Below are 24620 nucleotides of genomic sequence, written 5' to 3'. Positions count from 1 at the left end.
AAGAAGGCTGGTTGTCCAGGGGATTAAGAGGGGAGGTCAAGTGATGCGTGCGGAGGACGAATCCACGGGACTGGCGCCGAGGAGGCCCACTGGACGATGTCATCACACCTGACTTCATTACTACCATTTCCATTTCCATTTCCACTACAACATTAACAGTCAGGTTTCAGAATCGGTCACTGTTGCATTCTAGTCACACTGGATAGTTAACAGTTAGCTAAGTAGCAAGTCGCAAGTAGCTCGATCACATCGCCAATCTGTCCCCCCTCCAATTATTCTCCGTAGCAATCGAAAACATGTCCAACAAAGAGTAACGCAAAGAATGACTGCTATATCTGTTTTGTAACTGCAGAGTAGAATGTCGAAAAGCGGCCTGGGAATTGCCCACCACAACGTGGCTAGGAGAAAAGATGTGCTCCATTTCTTCCCTCGGAAGTCCGAAGGAATGAAAGCAACGCCATATGAGGACCCAGCATCTACTACGCCTCTCGCAGCCTAAGCGACGCCCAGAGAGTTCACCCCGACGATGGCCATACTGGATCGAAAACTGTCCCGTATCCGGTTCCTCTCGTCTACCGCATTTTCGCATCCATGCCGTCCGTCCAGGACCTGTCGCCCATCAATGTAGCCAGTCGCATCCGACAACAAGTCTGACCTTAGGCAGCCCGGGAATGGCAGAACATATCCTTTCTGCTTCGTGTAACAACCACAATGGTCTATTTCAAGTTTGAGAAATATTCATCCGTCCATCTGCACAGACTGACGGACCCGACCATTGATCAAGGAACCCAGAGCTTGCCACGGCCGCGGCTGCTACCACGCGAAGGACCCCGAGAACCACCACGGCGGCTGTTCGAATAGTTCCGAGATGGCCCCGCCATGCCACGTGCGGCCCCGGACTGGGTGCTCAGATCAAACGTGGGCTGCTGCTGCTTCGTCACACCCAGCGATCGGCTGAACGAGTTGGGGTCGATTGGCTGCGTCGGAATCTCCATCGTAGCCTCCACCGGCGGGGCGACAGACTTGAATGCAGCGGCCTTGCGCGTAGTGCCGCCGCGCGAGCCACCTCCTCGAGTAGATCCTTTGCCGCGACCGCGGGGGACGAAAACAAGCTCATCCTCGTCGCTCTCGTCCTCGTAGGAAAGAAGAGATTTTGGCTCTGCGGTGGTCGTCTGGGTCTTCTCCACGTATTTGCACCGGTTCTTGTATTCGCGCTCCTCGTACTGAATGGACGTCCGCAGCTGATGAATGTTCTTAACTCCGATACCGAATTTCTGCGCCCAAATCTGGGTAGGCCGATCGTTCGTTATGAGAATGCATGTTTTCGCCGCGTTAGCTGCATCAGGGCCGCTGTGCAAGCGCCACAAGAGGGCGCTGAGCAGCGGTCTGAGCATCAAAGGAACCGTCGGAATAGTGGACCCAGACGCAGAACGACGGTGTCCACTCTCCGGCTTCTTTTTCGCATCCTTGCTGACTCCATTGACAACATGAGAATTCGCACACTCGGGACTGGTCCGGGAGCTCCTGGAGGACGGTCGGGATGCAGGGGCGCTGTGAGTGCCGTTTGACGTGATCGAGACCGCATCGGATTCTTTCTTGAAATTCAACTTGTTGAGAAGCATTTGCGATAAATCATCGGGAGCGGCGCCGTTCTTCTTCGTATCTTTGGACTTATCCTCGCGATTCCGCTGCGCCACTTGGTCGCCCGGAAGAACTCCGTTGGCTTCGGGCTCCTCCTCGAACTCCGGAAGGAAGAACTTCTCCGCCTCGGTCCAGTTCTCATATTGCTCCATAGGACCCTGCAGGATGACTCGTTCGGCGGAAATGTTATCTTTGCCGGAGGTGACACGGTCGAGGAAACGGACGGCCTCTCGGGCATTGATGGCGACTTGGGATCCGGCTCTCTTCAAGGCATGGAGGCGTTCAAGGGCTAGAGATGTATCGGTCAGCAGATACGACTGGCGTGTCATCGAGTCACTCACTGTAGAGAGGAACGATAAGAGTGATGGCGCCGTTGGTGGTCCATTTTTTGATTTCGCTGATATTGGTGGTTAACGCCGTCTCGTCCACGGCACAGTGGAAGACCTTGCGTCCGGTCGACATGGCTGGCTGAGAGAGGTCGACAGGACCGGTCGCGTAGTTGAAGGGTAAAAGACTGGAAAGCCACAAGGGCCCTAGACCGAACAGCTTGCTTGGACGACTGCGACCGAGCCGCAGGCGTGGTTAGCGTGGTGCTGAAGCCCGCGAGGGAGGTTTGGATTGATTGGGATTAATGGAGGCGGAGGCCTGGGAATGTGGGGGCGCTGGTTCGAGGACCAGAACCATGGCCATTCACAGCCCGACCGCCAGCCAGATGCCAGATTGAAGGAATGAATCACTTACAATGAAAACCTCGCTCACTAGGGAAGATCATCTGCAGCATTTTGGGTCCTGAATCAGCGATCGTGGATGGAAAAGAATCGAGGCGAGATGGTGAGCGAGGAATGAATCCATCAGCGGATCAACTGAAAGCCGCGGGATTCGCCTGGGGCCTGACTAAGCGCCAAACGGATTCGACCGATTTTCCTCTCATCATCATATATTCACCTCCACTGTTCCCCTCATAACACGCCGCTACCATCCCCCAGTGACTCAATGGCCGCCCAGGTGTTATCATCACCTTTACCCATTGCTACACGCTTATCTTATTTGCGGCTTTCCGCGTGCTTCTAGATGGTTCGATCTCTATCTGGTATGGTATAATTGCGGTTGCTGGAATCGAGATGGAGGGGAAAACGCTATGTCATACAAGACCCGACGATCATCAGGCCAATCCAATCTCCTCGCCTTCAAACCAACGTCAGCTGTCCTTTCTCCCGTCTCTACGTTGCCTTCTTGATGAGACCCTCCTCGGGCTTGACACGTTGTGCCCACTCACTGTGACCATTGTCAGCCACCGAACCTTTGTAGAAAGTCAGAGATCGGGAAAGAACTTACGTCCAGCTGCCATCGTATACCCTCCGTAGGTTGGGCTCTCCGAACTCCGCTTCGCCTAGTGCCGTCTCAATGATAGTCGCTGTCACACCGGTGCCACAAGAGCTGATGATGGACTTGGACTCATCAATATCCTTGCCTTCGAAGATCTTGCGTAGCTCTGGCCCCGGGAGATAAGTCTTGGTCTCCGGGTCCAGCAGCTGTTGGAAAGCTAAGCTCTGGGAGCCAGGAATATGGCCCGACGACAGGCCCGGACGTGGCTCCGGATCGGTTCCCGCCCAGCGGCCGTACGAGCGTGCGTCCAGAATCTCTACTTCCTTTGCGCCCTCCTTCCTATGCTCCTTGGCGATCTCCTTGAGCTCCCGGTAAGGGATCACGAGTTTCGAATCATACGTAGGTACGGGGTAGTTGGTCCGCTCCGGCTGGGAGGGCTCACCAGTCTCCGTCGGGTATCCTTCGCGAACCCACAGCCTGTAGTTGTTGAGTAGATGGACTCGAGGGTGTCCAAAGACCCGAAGGGTCCATCCGACGCGGGGAGCGCTGAAGATGCCCAGCTCCTCGGTATCGTAGACCACCACCTCGTCGTCGCGGCGAATGCCAAGCTCACTCATCGCTTCGGCAAACGTTTCAGCGGTAGGAAGCATGTGCGGGTAGGGCGAGTCATGGTCCTTGACTCCGTCTAGGTCGAAGAAGCGAGCCTCGGGGATGCGATGCTTGCGGAAGATGTCAATTCCTTTGCGACCTTCAGGGTCGTTCGGCATGAACCAGGCCGCGCATAGCGGTACCACACGAGGAGAGGTGGAGATCTTCGTGCGCGGGTTCTTCTTGAGGGCGGTATCAAGCTCCTTGGGGGTGATCAAATATGAGTTGAAAGAGAACTGGCGACATTGGTTTACCGTGGACATGGTGGACCGAAATAGGCGAGTCGGTGAAGGGATGGAATTCCGAAGAGTTACAAACGCCATGTTGCGAGGCGGGGGGGGCAGATGCAGTAAATATGAGAGAAATTGTTCAAGGATTATTTACATTCCGCTCAGACCGTGGTGTCTGATTAACCCACCTGCAGGTCCGGAAAGATGAATGAGGGGGGAAAGAAAGGAAGAGGAATAGTGTGGGAAGCGCAAGATCCATGGACAATGACGGGAGAGCTTCGCTATCAGTCCGTCTTTCTCCTCGCAAATGCGGAGGTGGCCATGTGAATTTCGGGAAAGCCTGTCCGCTTATCGCCCGGTCCACTTCCCTTCCAACCACCTTCCCTTAACCTCCGTCCCCTTCGTCCCGACACTAAACGAGATCCCCCATTGCAATCCAATCAATCCTCCTCAGCCATGAAGGTCACCATTAAAGAGTGGAACGCCGTTGCTACTTGGCGCTGGGATATGCCCGACGATGAAGTGTGTGGTATTTGTCGGGTTCAATTTGATGGCACATGTCCGACCTGTAAATTCCCAGGTGACGATTGCTCGCTTCGTATGTCAACAATACTCCCCTTTTTTCAAACTGCATGGTTATTAACCGGGAAATTTTCACAGTGCTGGGAAAGTGCGGTCACTCCTTTCATATGGTGCGATTGTGGATCTTGATGTTCTCATCGTGAAGACGAAACACTAACATTAGCCAACCCAGCACTGCCTCATGACCTGGATTCAACAAGAGTCCTCCAAGGGACTCTGTCCCATGTGCAGACAGAGTATGTCATTAATATCCCTGCATTTATCTACGAGTGCTAAATCTAGCTGCAGAATTCGAATGGAAGCAAAACGACGAGGAGGATGAATAGCAACCTCAGTACTCGACAACCTCAGTGGACAGTTGAAGGCGTTGGTGGCTCCCTGTAAATTATGATACCCTGCGACTGTATTCTCTTCTAGCATAGAGCTATTATTATACTACTTTATATACATTTGAGCACTGGTAACCCCAGTACTCCAACATCCGTGCACAATAAACAACAACTCTGTTTACCGCCGATCGGGTCACCTGACGCTATCGATAAGGCAGCAGATGATCCGCGACGAATGCGGCAAGTCAACTTCCTAGTAAGTAAGACTAAGACTAAAGTAGTTCCCCAGATAAGTTAGTAGTTACTATCTCAGGTACCGGCTCTGCCCTGCCACGCTCTCACTTCCCATCCTCCCTCTCTATCACTCATTCTAACCATGTAGCTCCTCCCCCCAGACATGTCTCTTCCCAAACACACCTCCCCATCTCCCTTATCCTCCTCACCCTCCCGCCAATCAGTCCGCCGCACCTCAGGATCTCGCCCCCAGAGCATCATCGACCGGCCCGGCACCGCCCAACAAGTCACCGACATTCCGGAGGAGCACGACTCCCACGAAGCTGCACCTGCACCAGCTCCAGCTCCACCAGTGCACGCCCCTACCGAGCACGAAAAGCCCCACGAGACAACATTAACACCATCGCACACCACCTTCCAACCCTTCTTCACCTTAATCGAAGACGCCAACTCCTCCGAATACCACCACCCCACAGTACACTACATCTTCTCCGACGATGACACAGACATCGTGACCGAGGCAGCTCTACGCGCCCTAGAATCCGAGCCCGACCTCTTCGCAGCCAACGGAAAGGGTAAATCCAAACATACACAAGACCACAATCGTCAAGACAGTGGTGAACAAGGCACATACCCGGAAGACGATGAATACGCCCACCAGAGGAAGGAGTCCCTCCTTCCGGACCCTATCCCAGGTGTTCGCGATAACTACATCATCCTCGATATAGACTACGCCTCGCCAGATGGTACACATCCCGAGACGACAGTCCCAATCACCGACGGCGGCGCGGCCAGCGCTCACGAAGCCCAGGGAACAGGACCACCTTCCCTTCCACAACAACAGCAACAGCAACAGCAATCATCAGCACAGAAATACACCGTGACCTCCGCACACAGTTTATCCCCTGCCTGGCAGGTGCTGAATACGCAACTGGTTTCGGCGCCTACCTTTGAAAATAATAATAATAACTCGTCTGGGGGACAGCCGCCGAACGGGAGTTTGATGCTCAAGATCAAAGGCACGGCAGGACTGCCTATGAATATGCCGGGGAAGGACAAAGATCGAGAGAGGAGTAGTCAGCGGTTGGAGGATATGATGGATCAGTTCGCGAAGCGGTTATCGGAGCTGAGACAGGTTATTGGTGCGGAGGAGCAGATGGATGATGCGGAAGAGGAAGTAGAGGGTGATGTAGGACTGCATGAAGAAGGGGATGTCGAGGGTGCTCCTGCGGATACCACTGAGGAGCCGATCGAAGCCGAGACTCGTGTTGAGGGTGGTGGGGAGAATGAGGGACAGTCTGCAGAAGGTTGAGCTAGCAAGTGTAGTTGTCAGAACTGGCTCATGGAGCCCATGTAGTATGGCAATCATTATACGCACTACTTTTAGGCAACCACCATCCTACATACTACATTCTATGGTCTACTGATAAGCGGAAATCATGACGCATTCACATAGCCACAAATGGCTAATCTCTGTTGTAGCAGACGAGGTATCTATACCAGAAACAATTGTAACACAAACTCCTAAACACCATATTGCAAAGTTCACAAATCACCCATCCCGCATTCAAAACAAGCACCCAGTCAGTGACCGTCTCCGAACCTCCAGTCAAAATACAATATCAAACAACCTGTCGTTCTGCAAAAAGGACAAATCCCAGGGTATTAGGGTATCCCATAACGCCTGCTACCACCAAGCGACACATGCAATATCCATGCACAGCAAAACAAAAGAGGGACTTCACATGCGAGATCAATTGAAGGGCTGGTTTCTCAGCCTTCTAGCGCTGGAAGGAGGAGGAACGTTTTCCGGCCCCTCCAGCATCCCAGCCATCTTCCTCGTCAACTTCTTCTGCGAGAGCTTGCTATCAGTCGTGAGGTTGGAGCAGCGTCTTTTCGCAGGCGGTTGGTCGGTGTCCTCGGTTTCCGGTGTCAGGTCCATGGTAGTCCGAGGGGTTTCCGCGCTCGCAGTAGATGATTTGCGGTCTCCAGCGCTAGATGCGCGCGGTTTTACGACGTTTGCATCGACTTCCCTAAGGCCCGTGTTGGAAGGAGTAACCGCGGTTTTGGGTGGTAAAGATCCTACCTCGTCCGAGGTGTCGTTGAAAACGAACCCTTTGGATGGGGGAGTTCCAGGAGAGCTGTCAAGGGTGGGGAGCTGATCTTCGCCACTGAATGGCAGTGCCGTGAACTGTCTCGATGTCCTCATCCGGGTTTTCAAGCAATCATGGCCTTCTGTCCGAGGGAGGTCGGACGGATAGTCGTAGGCGCGCTTCCTGGGAGTCACGCCAGTGGAGACATATTCCTCGAAGGCTCGGTTCCTGATGTTCTCCCGAAGATCGGTCAATGGCTTGCGGACTTCATCCGACAGTGGCATGGTCGACTCTTGCAGGTTGAGTTGTTGCTGAATTGCACCCTCTTGTAGCTCACTTAGACGGCCACCAAGCTCCGTGAACTGTGTGTTCACAGAATCATATGACTGGTGGACATTGGATGACATGTTCTGCAGGCTTGAAAGGTGGGCGTCACGGTAACGGCCATTCTGCGAGCGAGCCTTGGCAACAAAATCGTCCAGTGCTTCCATTTGTTTGCTCATGTTGTTCACCTGAGCATCAACAATACGGACCGTTTCCTCGTGGACCGACTCTGTAACCTTTTGGATAGAAGCATTGCGTTGATCGAAGACCTACAATATTAGTATAAGTGGGCACAAGTATCCAGAGAGCAAAACTTACCTCCCAGTCACTTTGCATCCTTGACCTGATGTCGTCTTTCGATGCAGTGACATCCTTGGCAAATTGTTCCGACTTGAACACCCACTCGTCAACATGGCGGTCATACTGCGCAGTGGCGTGCTCCAGGAAGTCTCCAGAAGATGTAAGATCCGTGCGCATTGTCTCCACTCTACCCTTCAAGCGGCCAAATTGCCTCTGCCGGGACTCTTCAATCAAAGCCTTCATCTGCGACATCAAAAGGTCACGCTCCGCTTCAGCATTGGCACTTTCTTCCTCAAGGGTCTGTGCCAAGTGTGAAGATGCCCGGCGGTTGGCTTCGACCGCCTTGGTATTGGCCTCCTGGAGCTCCAATCGCAACTTGTTGATCTCTGCTTTTTGTCCATTGAGATGCGTGACCATATCCTCGAACACGGTCTTCAAATCCTTGCCAAGAGCACTGTAAGAAGAATGCAGTTGAGCATGGAACTCGGAGAACTCGCCGATAACCTCTTTGGAAATGCGAGCAGCTGCAGCTGAGAGGCCATTCAATCCTTCGCCAACCTTACGCTTAACATCCTCGCGTAGATCCTTAATCTCTTCGAGCACTTCGTTCATCTCATCATGCGCGCCCGTGGTCTGAGAATTCGCCTCACGTTCCGCCTTATCGAAGAGGCCTGCCGATTGAAGCAATTGCGATTGGTTCGATTCGATATTGCCGAGTTCACGCGTGACGAACTCGTTGATCTTTTCGGACATAGCTTCCACAAGCTCGGAATGTTGCTCCTGGAACGCCTCAACCTTGGAATCAATCACCGTAGCGACATTGGACACTTCCGCAGTAGACACCTGCCAGGCCCGCTTGTTGGTGGCATCCAGGTCGGTCTTGCGTTGTATCTTGGCGTGCAAGCCACTGATATCTTCCACCGTCGTATCCAGAGTAGATAAAAGACCTGCGCCGATATCGCGAAGTTTCGCTTCTGTCTCCTCATGCGCTTTGCGCAGCATTTCCTCTTCCTCGAGCTGAGCTTTGGTGTCCTTGAGAACAATCTCAGTCTGCTCGAGTACATCATTGGTATTAGCAAGAGCAGCACGTGTTTCTTCATTGTCCTTCTTCAAGTCGTTGAAATTGCTTGTGAGCGTGAAAAGTTCCTGAACCTTGTGTCGCAAGCTCGATTCCATGGACTCGATCTTTGCACGCTGTTCCTCATTTACGATCCTGCGTGATTCGCTCTCCATATGCATCTCTTCCCAGGAATCGACGCTCATATACACGCCATTGCGGTGTCGAGTAGCAATAAGCTCTCCCTTCAACTTTTCAATCTCTGCTGTGAATTCACGAATGAGCGTCTTCTTCGGCATCGTTGAGTTGATCTGGGGCTTGTTGCGAATGTTTTTTGCTCTAAATGCATAATCCAGCGTGGAAATAGTTTCCTCCAGGTTACTACGGGATGGTGAGACCGTAGCAATGATGCATGTTTTTGTTCGGCCTCCGAGAGAGTCTTGCAGCAGGCGGGTAAGCTTGGATTCTCTGTATGGGATGTGGGCACTTTTGTCGACCAAGGCGTTGATCACACGACCCAAAGTGAGCAAGCTCTTGTTGATTAGACCAGCTTCAGTCGCACGCTTGTTTTCAGCACCGCTGCGCTGGATATTCTCACTGCCAGCCAAATCGACCAAGTTCAGCTTTCCGTGGCTGATATGCTCGTCGCCGGACTCGGTAATTCGTTTCGTAAGGACGGTGATAGTGAAAACCGTGTGACTCCGGGAACTCAGGTCGTTGCATTTTGTTGCTGCTACTTGCCGCTTGTGACTGCCCTCCTGGAGCAGCTTTATTCCAGCCGACGCTGAGTCGATGAATGTCTCCTCCATACCCTGAACAAGCGTGCTTCCATGGCCCTTCTTCGACTCGTTCTCATAGATCTTGAGTTTCGGGTTATCCTCGTATGCTAGCAGATCGCGAAGCTCTTCATTGTATAGTTCGATGAAGGAACACTTCACCGTGCTCTCTGTTTCTTGGAGCTTGTGGAAGAGTGAGTAGAGCACACGCGGAATAATACCAGCATTGTCTGATAGTATGCCCAGGGTATCCGTCATGTCGCCTGACATTGTGTAGGTTTTTCCGGTTCCCGTCTGTCCATAAGCGAAGATTGTGCAATTGTATCCAGCAAGCATTTCATTAACAATAGGCAACACAACATCTTCATATACAGTCACCTGATCGGCAGCTGCTGAGAAGACCTTGTCAAATGTGTACGCTTTGTTGGCCAAGGCATTTGGGCCCATGGATAATTCAACGCATTTGCCTTTTACTCCTTCAGGAGTTGACACAACGACTCCGCTCTTTTCCTGGATCTCCCTGTCGTTGCGGCCGCGGCATCTTACCACAACGTGGATACTGGTGTCTTCGTTGATTTCACGCTCATAGTCTCTTTCTTTGCGCTTCGCAATAAGACTGGTGGTGGATGATTCGGTCGGCGATTTCACCGCGCGCGAGCTACTAGGGGGCGCTTTCGCAGTAACTGCTGGAGAGTTGGCTCTGGTCGAAGAGGGCACCGTGGACCCGGCTCGTCGCGTCGATGGGCGTGTTGCTGGGCGTGTAGCTGTAGTTGTCGTACGTCTTGTTGGCAGCCCAGAGGCAGGCCGTTGTGGGCCGGCCATAGTGGACTATAAGATAAAGTGTAACAGGTATCGTGTCGCTGCAATGCACTGAGCAATGATGCCGCAAAATCACAAATTAATTGATCAACATAAGGCGACAAAGTTTGCGGCGATTGTGGGGGATGTCAGATAAGGAGGTTGAGGTTGGAGTATTTACCAATGTTGATGCGGGATTCTCAAAACGGAAAACGTAAACAAACCGGCCACACCGCCCACGTGCCGGCCCCCGTCATTCCCCCCTCTCACATGATCGGTCCTATGCGTTCATCGCCTTTCCCCCCACGGCTTCTCTCCTCCTGACTGTCGCAACTCTTCTCAGACAGTGTTCAGTGTTCCAAGCATCAGCTTGATTCAGCTTAGGGTGCTGCTCTTTTGTAAATCTAAGCTACGGGATGGTGATTTGCCCATCCAGCATACTGTACTCTTGACATATATATACTACCGACTACTAACACCCACCGCCTCCTCAGCCGGCCGCCGCAGTATGAGAATCGGCCGTAACCCAACATGACTTCCTCCAGACCTTCGCCACAGGCTCAGATCTACCCTGGGAAAGGGTTGGGATTCATAAGCATGTTGAGTCACCACATTAATTTTTGGGCATGGCTAATCGGTGTCGCATAGCTCTCGGAGCCTCCCTTCACAATGTCCTAAGCCGCGTCAAGGCCCATCCCCAGATATACCCCGCTATTGATATTGCGTACTCTTCTGCAGAGCCCCTGAACAAGCCAGTAACCTTGCAACTTCCATCGAGTGGTCTTCGTCTACGCTTTGATGGACCCGACCAGCGACTTCGCTTGATCGAGGTGCTGGACTTCTCCAAGATTGCACTTGTTTATAAGAACCAGGAAGTACTGAAAGGTGTGAAGCCGGGGGAACAGTCCGTGACACAGCAGGGCCCCAACTTTCGCCATGTCTACAACCGTCTCTTTGGGCCATCTTATCCCGGAGAGTACATACCTCCGGATAGCCCTCAGTCGCCATACGGCACGTATGTGCTATCGTACCCTGGTGTCGCATTCTCCTTCCCTTTGCAAAATTCGGCATGGTCCGATCAGTGTGACTTTGTAGCATTGCTTTCCTCCTCAGCAGCCTTGCCAGCAACGTCTATGGCCATATTCCAGGGCTCATCTTGGCCCGAATCTCGAAACAAACTATTCACACAGCAACCGCAATTTCCGCGCTCTCCAGCATTGGCAAGTAAAAGCCGAGAGTCTGTTCCGGACGAGATCGAAGAGTTTCTCATACTTGGCGCCGGCAAGATCGAAGTGGTGCGAAGATCGAGCCCACCTGCACTTATCTCGCTGTCAGAAACCACTCCTCAGGACCTAGTCGCCGAGTTCGGGCCACCTGATGCCATTTACCGTAAACATGACCGGAGAATAGCTATTCATCGAGCCGCCGGCCGTAGCGGTGGCGAGGATGCTCTTCACATGGGCTCTTCTCCAGGCAGAGGAATAGATGTTACTGACATCGATCAATCTTCAAACAACAGTGTGTCTGATGATTCAGACGACGAACTCTTCCAACCAAACGCATCGGATCCTTCGTCACTACCGTCTGAATGCTTCTTCAACTACTTCCACCATGGCTTTGATGCATTTATCTCCTATCCCACCACGCCCGGTCCAGCCTTCCCAGAATCTGACCAGCGAGACCCCACTCCACCCCCACCCCATTCGCAGTTAGTGGTAACCAAGATCATCCTACATGGAAATGTGCCGGGTTCATATCCTTTCAATCGTCATCGCCGCAGCCGGTGGAGGATCATTTTCAGTTCGCCTGATGATTTTGTTACTTCCGAGACCCGTTATGAAGAGGTTTCAGAGCGTCTCAGGTCAACCTGGAGGGGATCTTATGCGAGCCCTGCGGAGGAGCGGGCTCTACAGCGGCCCATGGTTTTGAACCGAGGGTGGGGCGACAGCCCAGAGAGCAGCGTCGAATTTCTCGGCGGATGGGAAGAGAGCACAGGCAAAGGGCAGAGGGCGGGCCACGACGCGCATGACGGCGGACTAGGCAATACTGAGCTCTTCGGATTCCCTGGTCTGTTGTTCGAGGTGATGAAGAATGGCGCAGTGAGCTGCTTGACTATCTATTAACGTGATCGTTTCCTCGCAAGGGTGGGCCGGAGTTTTGGGTTGGTGTCTTCTGGCAAGCATCAGATTCATCGATATTGCATACATTGATAGAAATACTGTACTAATTCAAGCCAACGTTGCTACATGGAGAGGTTGCTTTTCGGGTTTACTATGTGTATCTAATTTTGGCTTCCGTATTGAATGACAGTACCCCCAATAAATAATGGATGTTATTGGTAGGTTGTGTAACTTACCGTAATACAAATACACGCCTTTTGCGGCCGCATCGGAGATGGGTGGACATTATTTGAATCTCCGCTCCCCAACCAGACTAACCACCCACCCTCTCGCCCAATCCCACCAAACTCAAACAGTGGGATATGATACAGCGGTAGTATGCCGGACCTGCCACGGACGCTCGCTCGGTCCTGGTCGTCGACGCTCAAGCTCCCGAAATCGACGTTCCCTGCACGCGTGACGCCGGCCGATCGGACAAAATACTTGCAGCGATGCACCGACGACCTCTACGCCTGGCAACAGCGTGAACGACCAGCCAGCCAGCCGTTCGTCCTACACGATGGACCGCCATACGCAAACGGCGACCTTCACGTTGGCCATGCCCTCAACAAAGTACTAAAAGACATCATTTGTCGTGTGCAGCTCGGTCTGGGGAAGCGGATACGATACGTACCGGGATGGGACTGTCACGGCTTGCCGATAGAGCTGAAGGCTCTGGAAGCGCAAAAGGAACTACAGGGACAGGAACACAATGGGCCCGTTAGCGCGGCGTTGGTACGCAAGGCTGCGCGCAAATTGGCTGATCGGACAGTCAAGGCGCAGATGAAGGGATTCCGGAGCTTCGCGGTCATGGCGGACTGGGAGAACCATTGGAAGACTATGGATAAGGCGTTCGAGAAGAGACAACTTGGCGTGTTTCGTGAAATGGTCGATAAGGGATTGATTTATCGGAGGTTCAAGCCGGTTTACTGGTCGCCGTCTACTGGTACGGCGCTGGCGGAGGCCGAACTGGAATACAAGGAAGATCATGTGTCAACGGCTGCTTTGGTGAAATACCCTCTTGCTAGCATCCCGGAGCATCTGGCACAAGACCCCCTGCTCAAGGATAAGGAAATCAGCGCTGTTATTTGGACTACGACTCCCTGGACACTCCCGGCAAACGCGGCTATTTCGGTTCACCCGTCTTTGGATTACACCATCGTCGAATCGGATACACAGGGCTATCTCCTCATCGCGCAGTCTAGGCTGGAATATCTCGAGGGCATTCTGAAGGAGGATCTGTCGGTCATTGTACCGGCTATCCCTGGATCGAAGCTCGCTGACCAAACTACTTACCGTTCTCTGTTCAAGGGACCCGATGCGGAGCCGCAACCCATCATCGCCGCGGACTTTGTCACCGCCGACTCTGGGTCCGGTCTTGTTCATTGCGCCCCAGGCCACGGTATGGAAGACTACGAAGCCTGCTTATCCCGAGGTATCCCCACATTCGCTCCCGTGGACGACAACGGCAAATTCACCGACAAGGCCATGCCCAGTGACCCGACGAGGCTCAGCGGAAAGAGCGTTCTGGGTGACGGAAACGCCGCTGTTCTCGAATACGTCGAATCTCAAGGCCTGCTGATCACCAAGCACAGATACGAGCACAAGTATCCCTACGACTGGCGGTCCAAGCTTCCCATCATCATCCGCGCCACAGAGCAATGGTTCGCCGACGTAGCAGACATCCGTGGCAGCGCCATGACCGCGCTGGAAGATGTCAACTTCGTGCCCACTGCCGGAAGACAGCGACTGGAGAACTTCGTGAAGAACCGCAGCGAATGGTGTATCTCGCGTCAACGCGCCTGGGGTGTCCCTATCCCGGCGCTCTACCACCGCGGCACCGGCGATGCCCTGCTCACCAAGGATAGCGTGTCCCACATCATGAACGTCATCGAAGAGCGTGGCATTGACGCATGGTGGACAGACGATGCCAACGACGAAGCTTGGATCCCACCAGCTCTCCGAGATGCCTCTGGACCCGGCTACAGACGCGGAACCGACACCATGGACGTGTGGTTCGACAGCGGCACCAGCTGGACCGAGATCGACCTGCCCTACCGTGACGGCGGATATCCCGCAGATGTCTACCTAGAGGGCACCGACCAACACCGTGGATGGTTCCAGTCCGGCCTTCTCACCTTCATCGCCCACCAACTCGCTTCCGGACAGACTGCTTCCCCTCGCGCGCCGTTCAAGAACCTTGTCACTCACGGGTTCACTCTGGACGAGGAGGGACGCAAGATGAGCAAGTCGATCGGCAACGTGATCCAGCCGGATTCGATCATGGACGGAACGCTCTTGCCTCCCCTCAAGCCGAGGAAAGGCAAGGGGAAGAAGCAGGCTGAGAACCAGGCACCGGTCTACGACGCGCTTGGTCCGGATGCTCTGCGGATGTGGGTTGCAAGCAGCGACTACACGCGGGATGTTGTGATTGGCAAGCAAGTTCTCCAGACGGTCAACACCAGTCTGCACAAGTACCGTGTGACGTTCAAGTTGTTGTTGGGTGCCTTGTCCGACTTCCGTCCACAGGATCGTCTCCCTTATGACCAGCTGCAGCAAGTGGATCGCATCGCGTTGAAACATCTCTCCGATACAGTCCTAGCCTGCCAGAAGGCCTGCGAGAACTTTGAATTCTACAAGGCCGTGAATGCCATCAACCGCTGGGCTAACCTTGAGTTTTCTGCATTCTACATGGAAGCTATCAAGGACCGTCTTTACACCTACGCGGAGAACAGCACCAGCAGACGGGCTGCCCAGACGACCTTGTTCCACATCTACCACTACCTCCAAGAGGTGCTTGCCCCGATCACTCCGGTATTGGTCGAGGAGACCTGGGAGCACACGCCCGAGGCCATCAAGACGCACTGCGAGCATCCGCTCAGACGAATCGTTTCCGCGCCCGCCTCTGAATGGCAGAACCAGGCTCTGGAAGCAGACTACCAGGACATCGTGGCCGTGAACTCGGTCGTCAAGGCGATTCAAGAAAAGGCCCGTGGTCAGAAGCAGATGGGCTCTTCCCTGCAATCGTTCGTCCACATTGTTCTTCCTAACGGCGCTACAAGCGAATCAGTCTTCGCGCGTATCCAGTCCGAACTGCCTGATGTGTTTGTTGTCTCGTCGGTCAGCCTCGGGGCGCACGAGGAGCCGATCCCGGAGGACATCCGCAATGCGGAGTGGCAGTATAGTGAGGTGTACGAGCTGCCGAGCGGAGGCACAGGCACCGTATATGTGTATACCCCGCAGGCGAGCAAGTGTCCGCGCTGCTGGCGGTATGTGGTGCCCGAGTCAGAGGCGGCGGAGGAGACGGTGTGTGGGCGGTGCGAGGAGGTGGTGCAGGAGTTGGATGCATCGAGCTGAGTGGTCAGTTCCTTGTTAGCATTTGAATCGTACAAGCTAGTGCTGCATGTATATTATAATAGTAACAATTAGCATAGATCTGGGTTCGGTTCCCTGGCACGCCAGCATTAGCGGCATCTGTAATACATGGTATGATCCCTGCGAAAATCGATCAAGCGACTGTCTTTCCGCTTGGCGGGACGGAACAGCTTGGGGCGTGGTGGAAACATGAAAGTGCGTGGCCTGAGCAATGCCGGCTCAAGACCCCTAGATTATATATTGGGCGAACCGAAATCAATGATACAACTGGCCGAAGTCATTCAGGAGATGACCCAGCTGTTAAGCCCCAGATATTGCCGCGCCAGAGCTATTTCTTATCACAAGGAGACACTGGCTTTAATATATGGCGTGCCCTTGAGGTATTTAGTAGACCAGATAGCAAATTTAGCGCATCCAAGATACTACTATCTGCCTCTCTCATTGCCTGGATGGCGCCATACGATGACCATTCCGGCGCACCAAGTAACAGCCGGTCTTTGTCTACTGAAAAATGTAATATCGGCTAAGGGACGCTAGTCTGTTTGCTGTATAGTTAGTCTATGTGTATGTAGGGGTTTTGCTTGGTGATAGAACCTTGACTAGCGCCGGTCGAGGTGGTTAAATCATCTTCCCAGGCTACACAACTTATCAGCCTTGTATCAACGATCACATCGCACATCGAGGATGGGACTCGACGACCTGCCTGGGGAGCTTATTCTCCAGATTGTTCCCCTTCTAACGAGGCAGGATTATGCGCAACTAGTGCTGGTTTGCAAGGATTGGTACTCCCTGTTTATTCCCCACCTATATCAACATGTCGTGCTTCCCCTGAACGATTATATTGACGCCAAATATGGTGACTTCCGTTGGAGCGAGTATCTCCCTGTGCGTCGATTTACAATAGCTCTGCTTGAGAATCCAACCCTCGCTCCCTTGATCCGCTCCCTGGAGCTTTACCCTAGCTATGGCGAGGAAAAGTGGAAACATCGACCTCCGCTGAAGCCACCTGGGGAAGAAAAATTCCTCCCATTTATGCTGCCCTTCGGAGATGCTAAGCGCAAATATCGCCGCAAATTCCGAGCGTGGCGCCAAGACCTCAAAGATGATCTAGAACGCGAGATTTGGATTAAGGCCCAACGATATGAAGATGCCTGGCTGGCCTTGCTCATGGTGCAAGTCAAGAATCTTGAGAGATTCGTCATTGAATTACCCGGAGAGTGGGATCAGTATTGTATCCTGGAGGATAATATGCTAGTCAAGTGTTCCGTCCACTTTGAACGGGTTATTCATTGGGCAAGTAACCCAAGACTGGGGATTCTAACGCACCTAGAGCACGTCTTGTTGGCCGACGGTCCAAATCTGCTAGAATGGGGGCAAACTGAAAGCGCAATTCCCTTGAAGAGGCTGATCCCTTATCTCCGGATTCCATCGCTGCGAAAGCTTTACGTGCATAATGCGTGTGATCGAACCCAATTTGACATGCCTGGAGACTTGGTCCTCCCATTGACCCATCTGGATCTCCTAGCATCCACTGATGGCCTACCTAATCTCTCTCGTCTGCTGGAAAGGTGCCCAAAGCTACAGTCATTTACCCTCGAATTGGGGGACTGGGGGGATAATCATACGCACGATTACCTGAATCACTCGCACCTATACCAGCCTTTACAACAATGTCAATCTTCGTTGCATCATTTGAATTTAACTTTCCTGAGCGACTTGACTGAGCAGGATGCCGAAAACCCAACGCCTATCTTCTTCGGGAGGTTGACCGCATTTCCTAATCTCCAAACTGTCCATATACGGTGGGGTAACTTGTTGCCCTTTGTCGGGAAAGGGTCCTACAACCCTAGCATCCCTCTTCGGGAGGTGCTTCCACGCTCGCTGCAACATCTCTATATTGATGATTGCTTGATCCAGTCCTCGTTGGCCTTGTGCTGTGAACTCGAAAACCTGGTGGTACACCTTTCGGAGACCGTCCCTGTGCTCAAGACTCTCTATCTTCGGTACGCCGTCAGAGAGCAAGCACCCGGCCAAGGATGTATAAAGTGTACCCTGGGTCATTGGTCCAACTATCGAATGATGGAAGCAGACCCTATCATCGATGCCCATCTACTGGAATTGCAGGGAAGGTTCCGTGCGTCGGGCGTGGAGTTCCGAATCATCGGACCAGGAGCCACGGCGGTGTCTTTCCCTCAGGACGGTGCTATCAGGAAAAAGTGGCCTCGAAGAAAACCGAGGAGAATCATGAGAGCTGGGGTTTAAGCCAGGTGCAAATGGAGACAGCAGAGATGTCTGTGTGTAAAGGGATCGAAGAGTTAAGCAATCATACTAGCATATCAGAGTTAAGAAGACTGTCAAGATCAAAGGGGGGAGTGGTGTGGCCTGAGGATGTGGCAGTAACGGGAATTGTGTGGAAGCTGTGAGATCGCAACATGAAGGCATGATACACGCTAAGATCTACCTTGCTGGACATTGACTATGCATATCACGGGATCGCTTCTATTTGACGCCGTAACTTGAAACTAATCGATGTAAAGTAAGTATTGTGTAAACTAGCTCGTCTGATAGATGATTTGTGGACTTTTTTGGAGATCAAGGAAGTACTATGTTCAACTGGTGACTATACACAAGTGACTACGGAGTAGTAACTGTCTTCTTTGTACCTTCCTTCTTCTTTCTTCTCTCGTTAGGTTAGAAACCTACTTTGTATTTACAATAGTATTATAATGTTCTCGAATGATGAATATATTTATTATCATTAACTTTGACTACATCGTAGGTGGATGAAACCGTACCTTGTAGCTGAGTCATGCCCGAGTTAGGGATGGCGTCATGCCGCGGGGAGGGCAACGTCTCAGTGGAGCTTCCCATCTTCCATTCCATCTTCCCATCTTCCCCATCTTCACCTAAGCGGAGACGCATTCGTATCATGCAACCACTGCTGACTAGCCAGCTTTCCAAGTTCCAGACAAACATGGACACGGCACCAATTCCTCCCCGGTTACACGGTTCCCCCTCAAGCCCGCGGTCGCATCCGCCGTGATTGGTTCTCCGTCGCTCTCAAATCTCAATGACGACAACGTCGAGGTCAGCATGACGCTGGTCGCTGGGGACCGGAGAATCCCAATCGTTGCTCCTCTTTTCTTCACTGGATCATGGTCTGCCTGCATCTCGGCTCTCCCGGTTCCCGTTAAATACCCAGTCGATCCCCCTCATATACGCTCATCTCCCCCGCAATAACCTTTCGCATCGGACTGTCTCTACACCATCATCAGTGTCGATAGTTCTGTCGAAATCCATCAACATGATTGAGTCCTTCATCAAGGCGACTCCAACTCTGCCTTGGCCTGAGCCATCGCCTACCTCCTCGGTGGCGCCCATTCCCACCGTCGTTCCCGGCAGTGATCCCATCTTCCAGGTGCTCCATGACACTGGGAAACGGACACTATGGTAAGACCGTTGTGGATGGAGATGTGAAGTATAGCTAATATGGAGTTACACAGGGTGGTCACCGTGCTCATGGGTATCTCCTCTCTCGTGTTCTACGTTCTAGGTGCTCGGGTTCCTATCGTAAGTTCTCAAGCTATCGTGATGATATTACAAGACAAGCAATTAACCTCAGTCTGGTTAGAATAAACGTGTGTTCCATGTTATTGTTGCTCTCGCCAGCACCATCTCCTTTATTGTCTACCTTGCTCTGGCGACTGGACAAGGCATGGACTGGAAACTCGACATTCTCAAAGAGCACAACAAGCACGTCCCCAACACCACGCAGGAATACTACCGCCAGATCCTCTGGCTCCGCTATGTCCTTTGGTTCTTGACTGAGCCTCTGGGCCTCATCAGCTTGTCGCTGCTCTCCGGTCTGCCTGGAGCTCACCTGCTCATCGCCATCGCGGCCGACTTTATCATGCTGGGCTCGGGAATTTTGGGCACCTATGCCGGCCATTCCTCGCGCAGATGGGTCTGGTTCACTATTAGCGCAATTGGATACCTGACAACGGTCTACCATATCAGTGTCCATGGAAGCCGGGCAGCCAGCAACAAGGACGTTCAGACCAAGCGGTTCTTCGGAACTCTGTCGGGTGTCATGTTGTTTGTCAAGCTCCTGTACCCAGTGTAAGTTCCCTTCAGCTCAAGGTGCGTTTAGCGGTATACTGACTTGGACTAGTGCCCTCGCTGCGGGAGCTTTGGCTCTGAAGATTAACGTTGATGTCGAGACTATCCTCTTCGCCATCTACGATATTTTCTCGCAGGGTATTCTCGGATACTGGCTGCTTATTGCACACGACGGCGCTCCTGGAATGTATGTACCATTGCTCCTTGGCCTGGAACTTAGCATCAAACTAACTGCTATATTAGTACCCTCAATGTTGACGGATTCTGGTCCCACGGTCTGGGTAACGAGGGTGCCATCCGCATCAGCGAAGAAGACGGAGCATAAACAAGCCACCCCGGTTATCAGGTGCCTCAAGATTACATGGGTGGCGCGTCTTCGGTCATACAATGCTTTGGTCCGCCAATCAATGTGCCAGTCGCTACAATGCTTACACACTGACCTTCCTTTCATCATCTCACTACCATACGTACACTCTTTAATGATCACGACATGACATGACATGACACTTTCAGCATCATATGAAGCCAGATGACCCTAATATGCCCCGAATACCACAGTGAAAAAAAAGTTTCGGTTACGCGTGGTGGCATTTATCTACCTGAAGGATAATAATCAACCCTACTTCTTTCTACAGAAACACTGTCTTTTGATTGCACATTGTGTATAGTTGTCTTCCTGTTTCCAGTTAGGACGAAATTGGGCGTTTGGATATTGAGCTGCCTGTCTAACGCACATGTGCTTTTGTATGGTGTAGTTGGTTTACCTTAACTTCTAGTTCAGGAACGTATCTACAAGATCAGAATGTGATAACAAATAAACTTGACTACCGCCCTTAAATATAGACCAGGATAACCCATAACAGTAGTTGCCCTTTGAAACAGAATCTCTTCGTCCAACTTAGTAGGCCTCCTGTACTACCTTGCAACTGCCACTACCATCATCATCCTCGTCATCTGATCAATAAATACAACAGCAGGGATTATTCCTAGATCTGGACCCCTGTCTAGTCCAAACGGGGATTTGCCAAACCACCAAGGTAGTCAGGTAGTCACCTGATCTGTGGCCCTGTTCTGCTAGTCCTGATGAAACACAACTCGCAAGCTGATATTCCATCAACGTAACTACTCTACTAGCTATACTTCCGATAAGAAGGAAGTTGCCAAAATGTTGCACCAATACACTACTATCATAATCGAAGATAAAAAAAACGAGACTATATTTGTCTAACCTCTCATTCTCTACTTTCTCTACATGAATCATGTAAGCAGCCGTACTCGATATCTCGCCATAGTTTCACGTAGAATGCGTGGAATACCAGACAGAGCTTATCTATCCCTCCTGATACAAGCAGAATAATTTATCAAGCATAAAAAACAAAGTTAATCAGTCTGACCATGCAAGGATAGTATAATCTGTGGTACTCGGCCTAGCCAGACCGTCACCGAAATAGCGTCATAAACGCTCCGGGCCATAGATGAACACATTGAACACACTGCTTTCTTTAGTCGCGAGTATGTAGTTCAGCAGATGACGCATCAGAGTTCTTGAATATACGGTTATATGTGGACGTGAATCCGTTGCCATTATCCAGAAGTAGAACAATTTTAGTGACAAGAGCGTCCCTTCATGTTGTACGTGTGTCGACAGAAGATTACCCATTCACGATAACGTCTATCTTTGACTTCGCCCGACAATAAGCCGTCGAACTTCCATAGCGGCTTAGCTTTGCATTGAGTTTGCCTTTGGTATGGTTTTTGGGATAAAATATAACTATTCGGTTTTCAACAGCTTCGAAGGCGTCGATGAACTCAGTAGGTACCTCATATGCCCCGTAGGATATGGAACATACCCCCGAGGTAGTGTTGATAGCTTTATATAGATGTTGTAGCGTTGTAGGATGGTAGTTCTGATAACCTGTATAGAGTCTCTTGGTCTAGTTCCATGCCCATCAACCGCTTATAGGTTGTCGGTAAGATGTAGGGACGTTTATATTATCTCATCTTTGTTGTTTTGATTGTAGTGGTACACCTGTTCCTATTCTTTCTTCAGTCAGGTACCAAACGAGAGCAGCTCTCAGCGGTGTATCAGGTCGTTGGATCTCAGATCTGGGAGAGGATGCAACGTCGAAGGGGTTGAACAACGCCGGCTTGTTTATAACCACACTGACAATGGTTATAGCGTCATGAGGTCAGGAAATGTGGATGTCACTCTGGCTGTGCAGAGCGATGAGACTTCCACCATCGTTTCCTGAGCGAGCTCCAACATATCAAAAGACAAACGACATTCAGCATCGAAAGAAAGGCCAACTTGCCCCCTCGTCCTCTTCCCTGTTGTCAGCTCAAGGACATTATCGTTACCCTCCCCACCCGATTGTTTCAAGTCCAGGTATATCCCATTTGGGTTTAAACCGGTGCCACACTAGGCCGCCGGTGTCGAGTTCTATAGCGTGGCCATCCCCTCACTCAGTGATACTTTTCGTCTGGTGTCTCTCCCTGGTCCTGCTGTAGAAGCCTTTCGCAGATAGTTGTTTCCTTCGAACCATCAGAAAAGTTAGGGCTATGTTTTGCGCATCGAGCACGCTGAGAAGAAGAGCTCGAGCTAGGCTTGAAGGATTGCCATTTAGGAAACGAAGAGTTGGTCTGATTGACTAGAAAGAGCGGGAAACTCTTGTAGTCACTGAAGGATAAGTTCAATGATTGTGACGCAAACTGCAGTTCTCCAATCAGTCAATTTGCCGTTCTGGAAGTCCACAGTCAAAGACGAGGCAGCGACGGCTATCTCGAAGTCAGCGGGAGAAAAACACAAACTTATTGGTTTCCATCCCAGCTCTCTTCATCTTCCCTGGGGTCTCCAAATAAAGCCAGCACCTGTCCAGGACTGTCGAAAATCAACACTATGCGTTGATGACGACGACGCTGCAGGAAAGAAAGGGCATTTCATTGTTCTGTTTCTCTTCAGTGTAAAGTCTCTCAGCAAATTTGAGCAGCCCACGTCCGCGCACATCAATACGAATGCTAGCTAGGGAAGACATTACAGGTCACGTCTGGCGCAAGAAATGAACTTCTAATGTCTTTTTTCGGGACGCACAATAGTCACTTTGCGTCCGCTCCGTATAGGGTGTCTTTGGGTGCTGCTTTTATCACCAATTTCGTAAATAAGTTTTTGTCTCAGTTTCGGGTACGCAGTGGGTGGTATAAAACCCGAATCGGCATATGAACGATCTTGTTATTCTGATATCCATGTTGTACCTACAACGACAGGCTTTCACTTCTGCAGCACCGTGTTAGGCATTCCTGTTGGTGCTTTTGATAGTATGTAAGTAGACACACCTTCGGGTCTATGCCCTTATCGATCATGTATCCATAAGGAACGACTATCTGCTCGTCCTTTATCGGAGGATTCCAGTCTTCTGGTACCAGATGCTACTCGTTATCCCAGGTCTTGAAACAACAGACCATGCCGCTAGTCCATTTCTCCAGGCCCGTGTAGTGGTAGAGATCATAAAAAGCTCCGGGTTTCAGAGAGTGAAGCCTCATTCGGGACATTCAGGACACGTTCACAATATGCAGATTTGGGCATGTGTAATTGCCTTTCGGGTGCTCCACCATGAAGACAGGGCATTGGACGGATACCTTGTGCGTTGAGGTACCCTGATATCGAGTACCTTGCGATACCCCTTGGGATACATGGACGATTTGAAATCGCCAAATTTACATCGATCAACCGGGAGCGAAAGACACCGACTTCCCCATAGCCTGTCCAATGTGCTGGATAAGTATCTGTAAGACACAGTATTCTCCCTGTACATCCATAACGGTCTCTTTGGGCAGGCCATATGTTCAAAGGCCCAGGGTACTTGATATTGTGGATGGCACTGCTATTGGTAATGCGTATGTCCGTAGCCATGCCGCGTCCTCAGTAAATTTAGCGCCCTAAACGCACGCAGTTTTCTTTTCCTGCAAAGCTGAATGCTTTGAAAATTCCCTCTTCTGTCGGGCCTACAGTACATTAGTATATGGGGCAAGCGCTGAACGGAATACTCGAAACCGACAATTGCATGTAATTATGCACTTCTCGATCACTCGAGTACCACTGAACAAATGGGCATGGATATGGAACTTCCGAGTTCACCCTATCACCCAAGTGATCAGTCTGCGGATCGTGAGGCATGCTCTTTGCGTCGGATCCCACGCGCGCAGGAAGGATATTGAGCATGACTTCTGTCATTCTGCTCATACCAACGTTTCCACGGTGGCTGTCGATGGTAAATCCCATGTCCGAAAAAGCATTTGCGGAAGTGATCACCCAGTCATTTATAATGACTTTCGACTCCTTGCCTTGCATTAAATCCGTAGTCGAAACTTTCGGGAGCTCTGCCTTTGAGAGACCGCCTCGCTTGGAGAGCGCGAATAGGGTCTGCCGATAACGTACTACCTGTGCCATGTAAGGAGTGACAATTGTCACATCCTTTCCGCTGTAACCGCCATTTTATTTCGACAGTTCTCAAGGATCAATCGCAAAACCCACAGCCTATTTCCGTCGTTATGATGGGATTCGTTCCTCCGGAACGAGGCATATAATAAAGTGCCGAGATCTCCTTGCATCTCGTCCTCGGCAAGTTCTTCGGA

At 51.5% G+C, this 24620-nt stretch overlaps 9 protein-coding genes across 9 annotated transcripts; 5 read left to right on the top strand and 4 right to left on the bottom strand.

Annotated features, from left to right (window-relative positions):
• Positions 1 to 684: 684 nt before the first annotated feature.
• On the bottom strand, positions 685 to 2392 carry BO88DRAFT_71433 (uncharacterized protein). Its single transcript, XM_025713077.1, has 3 exons — positions 2383 to 2392; positions 1983 to 2200; positions 685 to 1930 (listed from the first exon to the last, which is right to left on the bottom strand). Exons 2-3 carry the CDS (start codon positions 2101 to 2103, stop codon positions 780 to 782), a joined length of 1272 nt encoding a protein of 423 aa, XP_025561590.1. The 5' UTR covers positions 2104 to 2200; positions 2383 to 2392; the 3' UTR covers positions 685 to 779.
• A 323-nt stretch (positions 2393 to 2715) lies between these two features.
• Positions 2716 to 4116, bottom strand: BO88DRAFT_405819 (sulfurtransferase). Its single transcript, XM_025706990.1, has 2 exons — positions 2977 to 4116; positions 2716 to 2916 (listed from the first exon to the last, which is right to left on the bottom strand). Exons 1-2 carry the CDS (start codon positions 3876 to 3878, stop codon positions 2862 to 2864), a joined length of 957 nt encoding a protein of 318 aa, XP_025561589.1. The 5' UTR covers positions 3879 to 4116; the 3' UTR covers positions 2716 to 2861.
• Positions 4117 to 4228: 112 nt separating this feature from the next.
• On the top strand, positions 4229 to 4856 carry BO88DRAFT_488851 (anaphase promoting complex subunit 11). The gene is made up of 4 exons (XM_025712646.1): positions 4229 to 4443; positions 4506 to 4537; positions 4600 to 4663; positions 4716 to 4856. The coding sequence occupies exons 1-4, from the start codon at positions 4302 to 4304 to the stop codon at positions 4751 to 4753; spliced, it is 276 nt and encodes a 91-aa protein (XP_025561588.1). The 5' UTR covers positions 4229 to 4301; the 3' UTR covers positions 4754 to 4856.
• A 219-nt stretch (positions 4857 to 5075) lies between these two features.
• On the top strand, positions 5076 to 6424 carry BO88DRAFT_405817 (uncharacterized protein). The gene has a single exon (XM_025706989.1). It carries the CDS (start codon positions 5154 to 5156, stop codon positions 6300 to 6302), a length of 1149 nt encoding a protein of 382 aa, XP_025561587.1. The 5' UTR covers positions 5076 to 5153; the 3' UTR covers positions 6303 to 6424.
• Positions 6425 to 6461: 37 nt separating this feature from the next.
• BO88DRAFT_436243 (putative kinesin family protein (BimC)) lies at positions 6462 to 10498 on the bottom strand. The gene is made up of 2 exons (XM_025709548.1): positions 7726 to 10498; positions 6462 to 7676 (listed from the first exon to the last, which is right to left on the bottom strand). Exons 1-2 carry the CDS (start codon positions 10360 to 10362, stop codon positions 6744 to 6746), a joined length of 3570 nt encoding a protein of 1189 aa, XP_025561586.1. The 5' UTR covers positions 10363 to 10498; the 3' UTR covers positions 6462 to 6743.
• Positions 10499 to 10851: 353 nt separating this feature from the next.
• On the top strand, positions 10852 to 16149 carry BO88DRAFT_367780 (isoleucyl-tRNA synthetase). The gene is made up of 4 exons (XM_025704083.1): positions 10852 to 10942; positions 10987 to 12437; positions 12572 to 12615; positions 12830 to 16149. Exons 1-4 carry the CDS (start codon positions 10870 to 10872, stop codon positions 15852 to 15854), a joined length of 4593 nt encoding a protein of 1530 aa, XP_025561585.1. The 5' UTR covers positions 10852 to 10869; the 3' UTR covers positions 15855 to 16149.
• Positions 16150 to 16556: 407 nt separating this feature from the next.
• Positions 16557 to 18134, top strand: BO88DRAFT_390680 (F-box protein; the record flags this gene model as incomplete). The annotated part of the gene is made up of 1 exon (XM_025704962.1): positions 16557 to 18134. One exon carries the CDS (start codon positions 16557 to 16559, stop codon positions 18132 to 18134), a length of 1578 nt encoding a protein of 525 aa, XP_025561584.1.
• Positions 18135 to 18758: 624 nt separating this feature from the next.
• BO88DRAFT_405814 (opsin family protein) lies at positions 18759 to 20815 on the top strand. Its single transcript, XM_025706988.1, has 5 exons — positions 18759 to 19322; positions 19376 to 19442; positions 19504 to 19991; positions 20044 to 20178; positions 20235 to 20815. The coding sequence occupies exons 1-5, from the start codon at positions 19177 to 19179 to the stop codon at positions 20314 to 20316; spliced, it is 918 nt and encodes a 305-aa protein (XP_025561583.1). The 5' UTR covers positions 18759 to 19176; the 3' UTR covers positions 20317 to 20815.
• Positions 20816 to 24000: 3185 nt separating this feature from the next.
• On the bottom strand, positions 24001 to 24435 carry BO88DRAFT_416162 (uncharacterized protein; the record flags this gene model as incomplete). Its single annotated transcript, XM_025708235.1, has 1 exon — positions 24001 to 24435. One exon carries the CDS (start codon positions 24433 to 24435, stop codon positions 24001 to 24003), a length of 435 nt encoding a protein of 144 aa, XP_025561582.1.
• Positions 24436 to 24620: the final 185 nt, after the last annotated feature.

Source organism: Aspergillus vadensis, assembly GCF_003184925.1.
Source record: "Aspergillus vadensis CBS 113365 unplaced genomic scaffold BO88scaffold_15, whole genome shotgun sequence".
Lineage (NCBI taxonomy): Eukaryota > Fungi > Ascomycota > Eurotiomycetes > Eurotiales > Aspergillaceae > Aspergillus > Aspergillus vadensis.
This window is presented reverse-complemented; position numbering and strand designations above follow the sequence as displayed.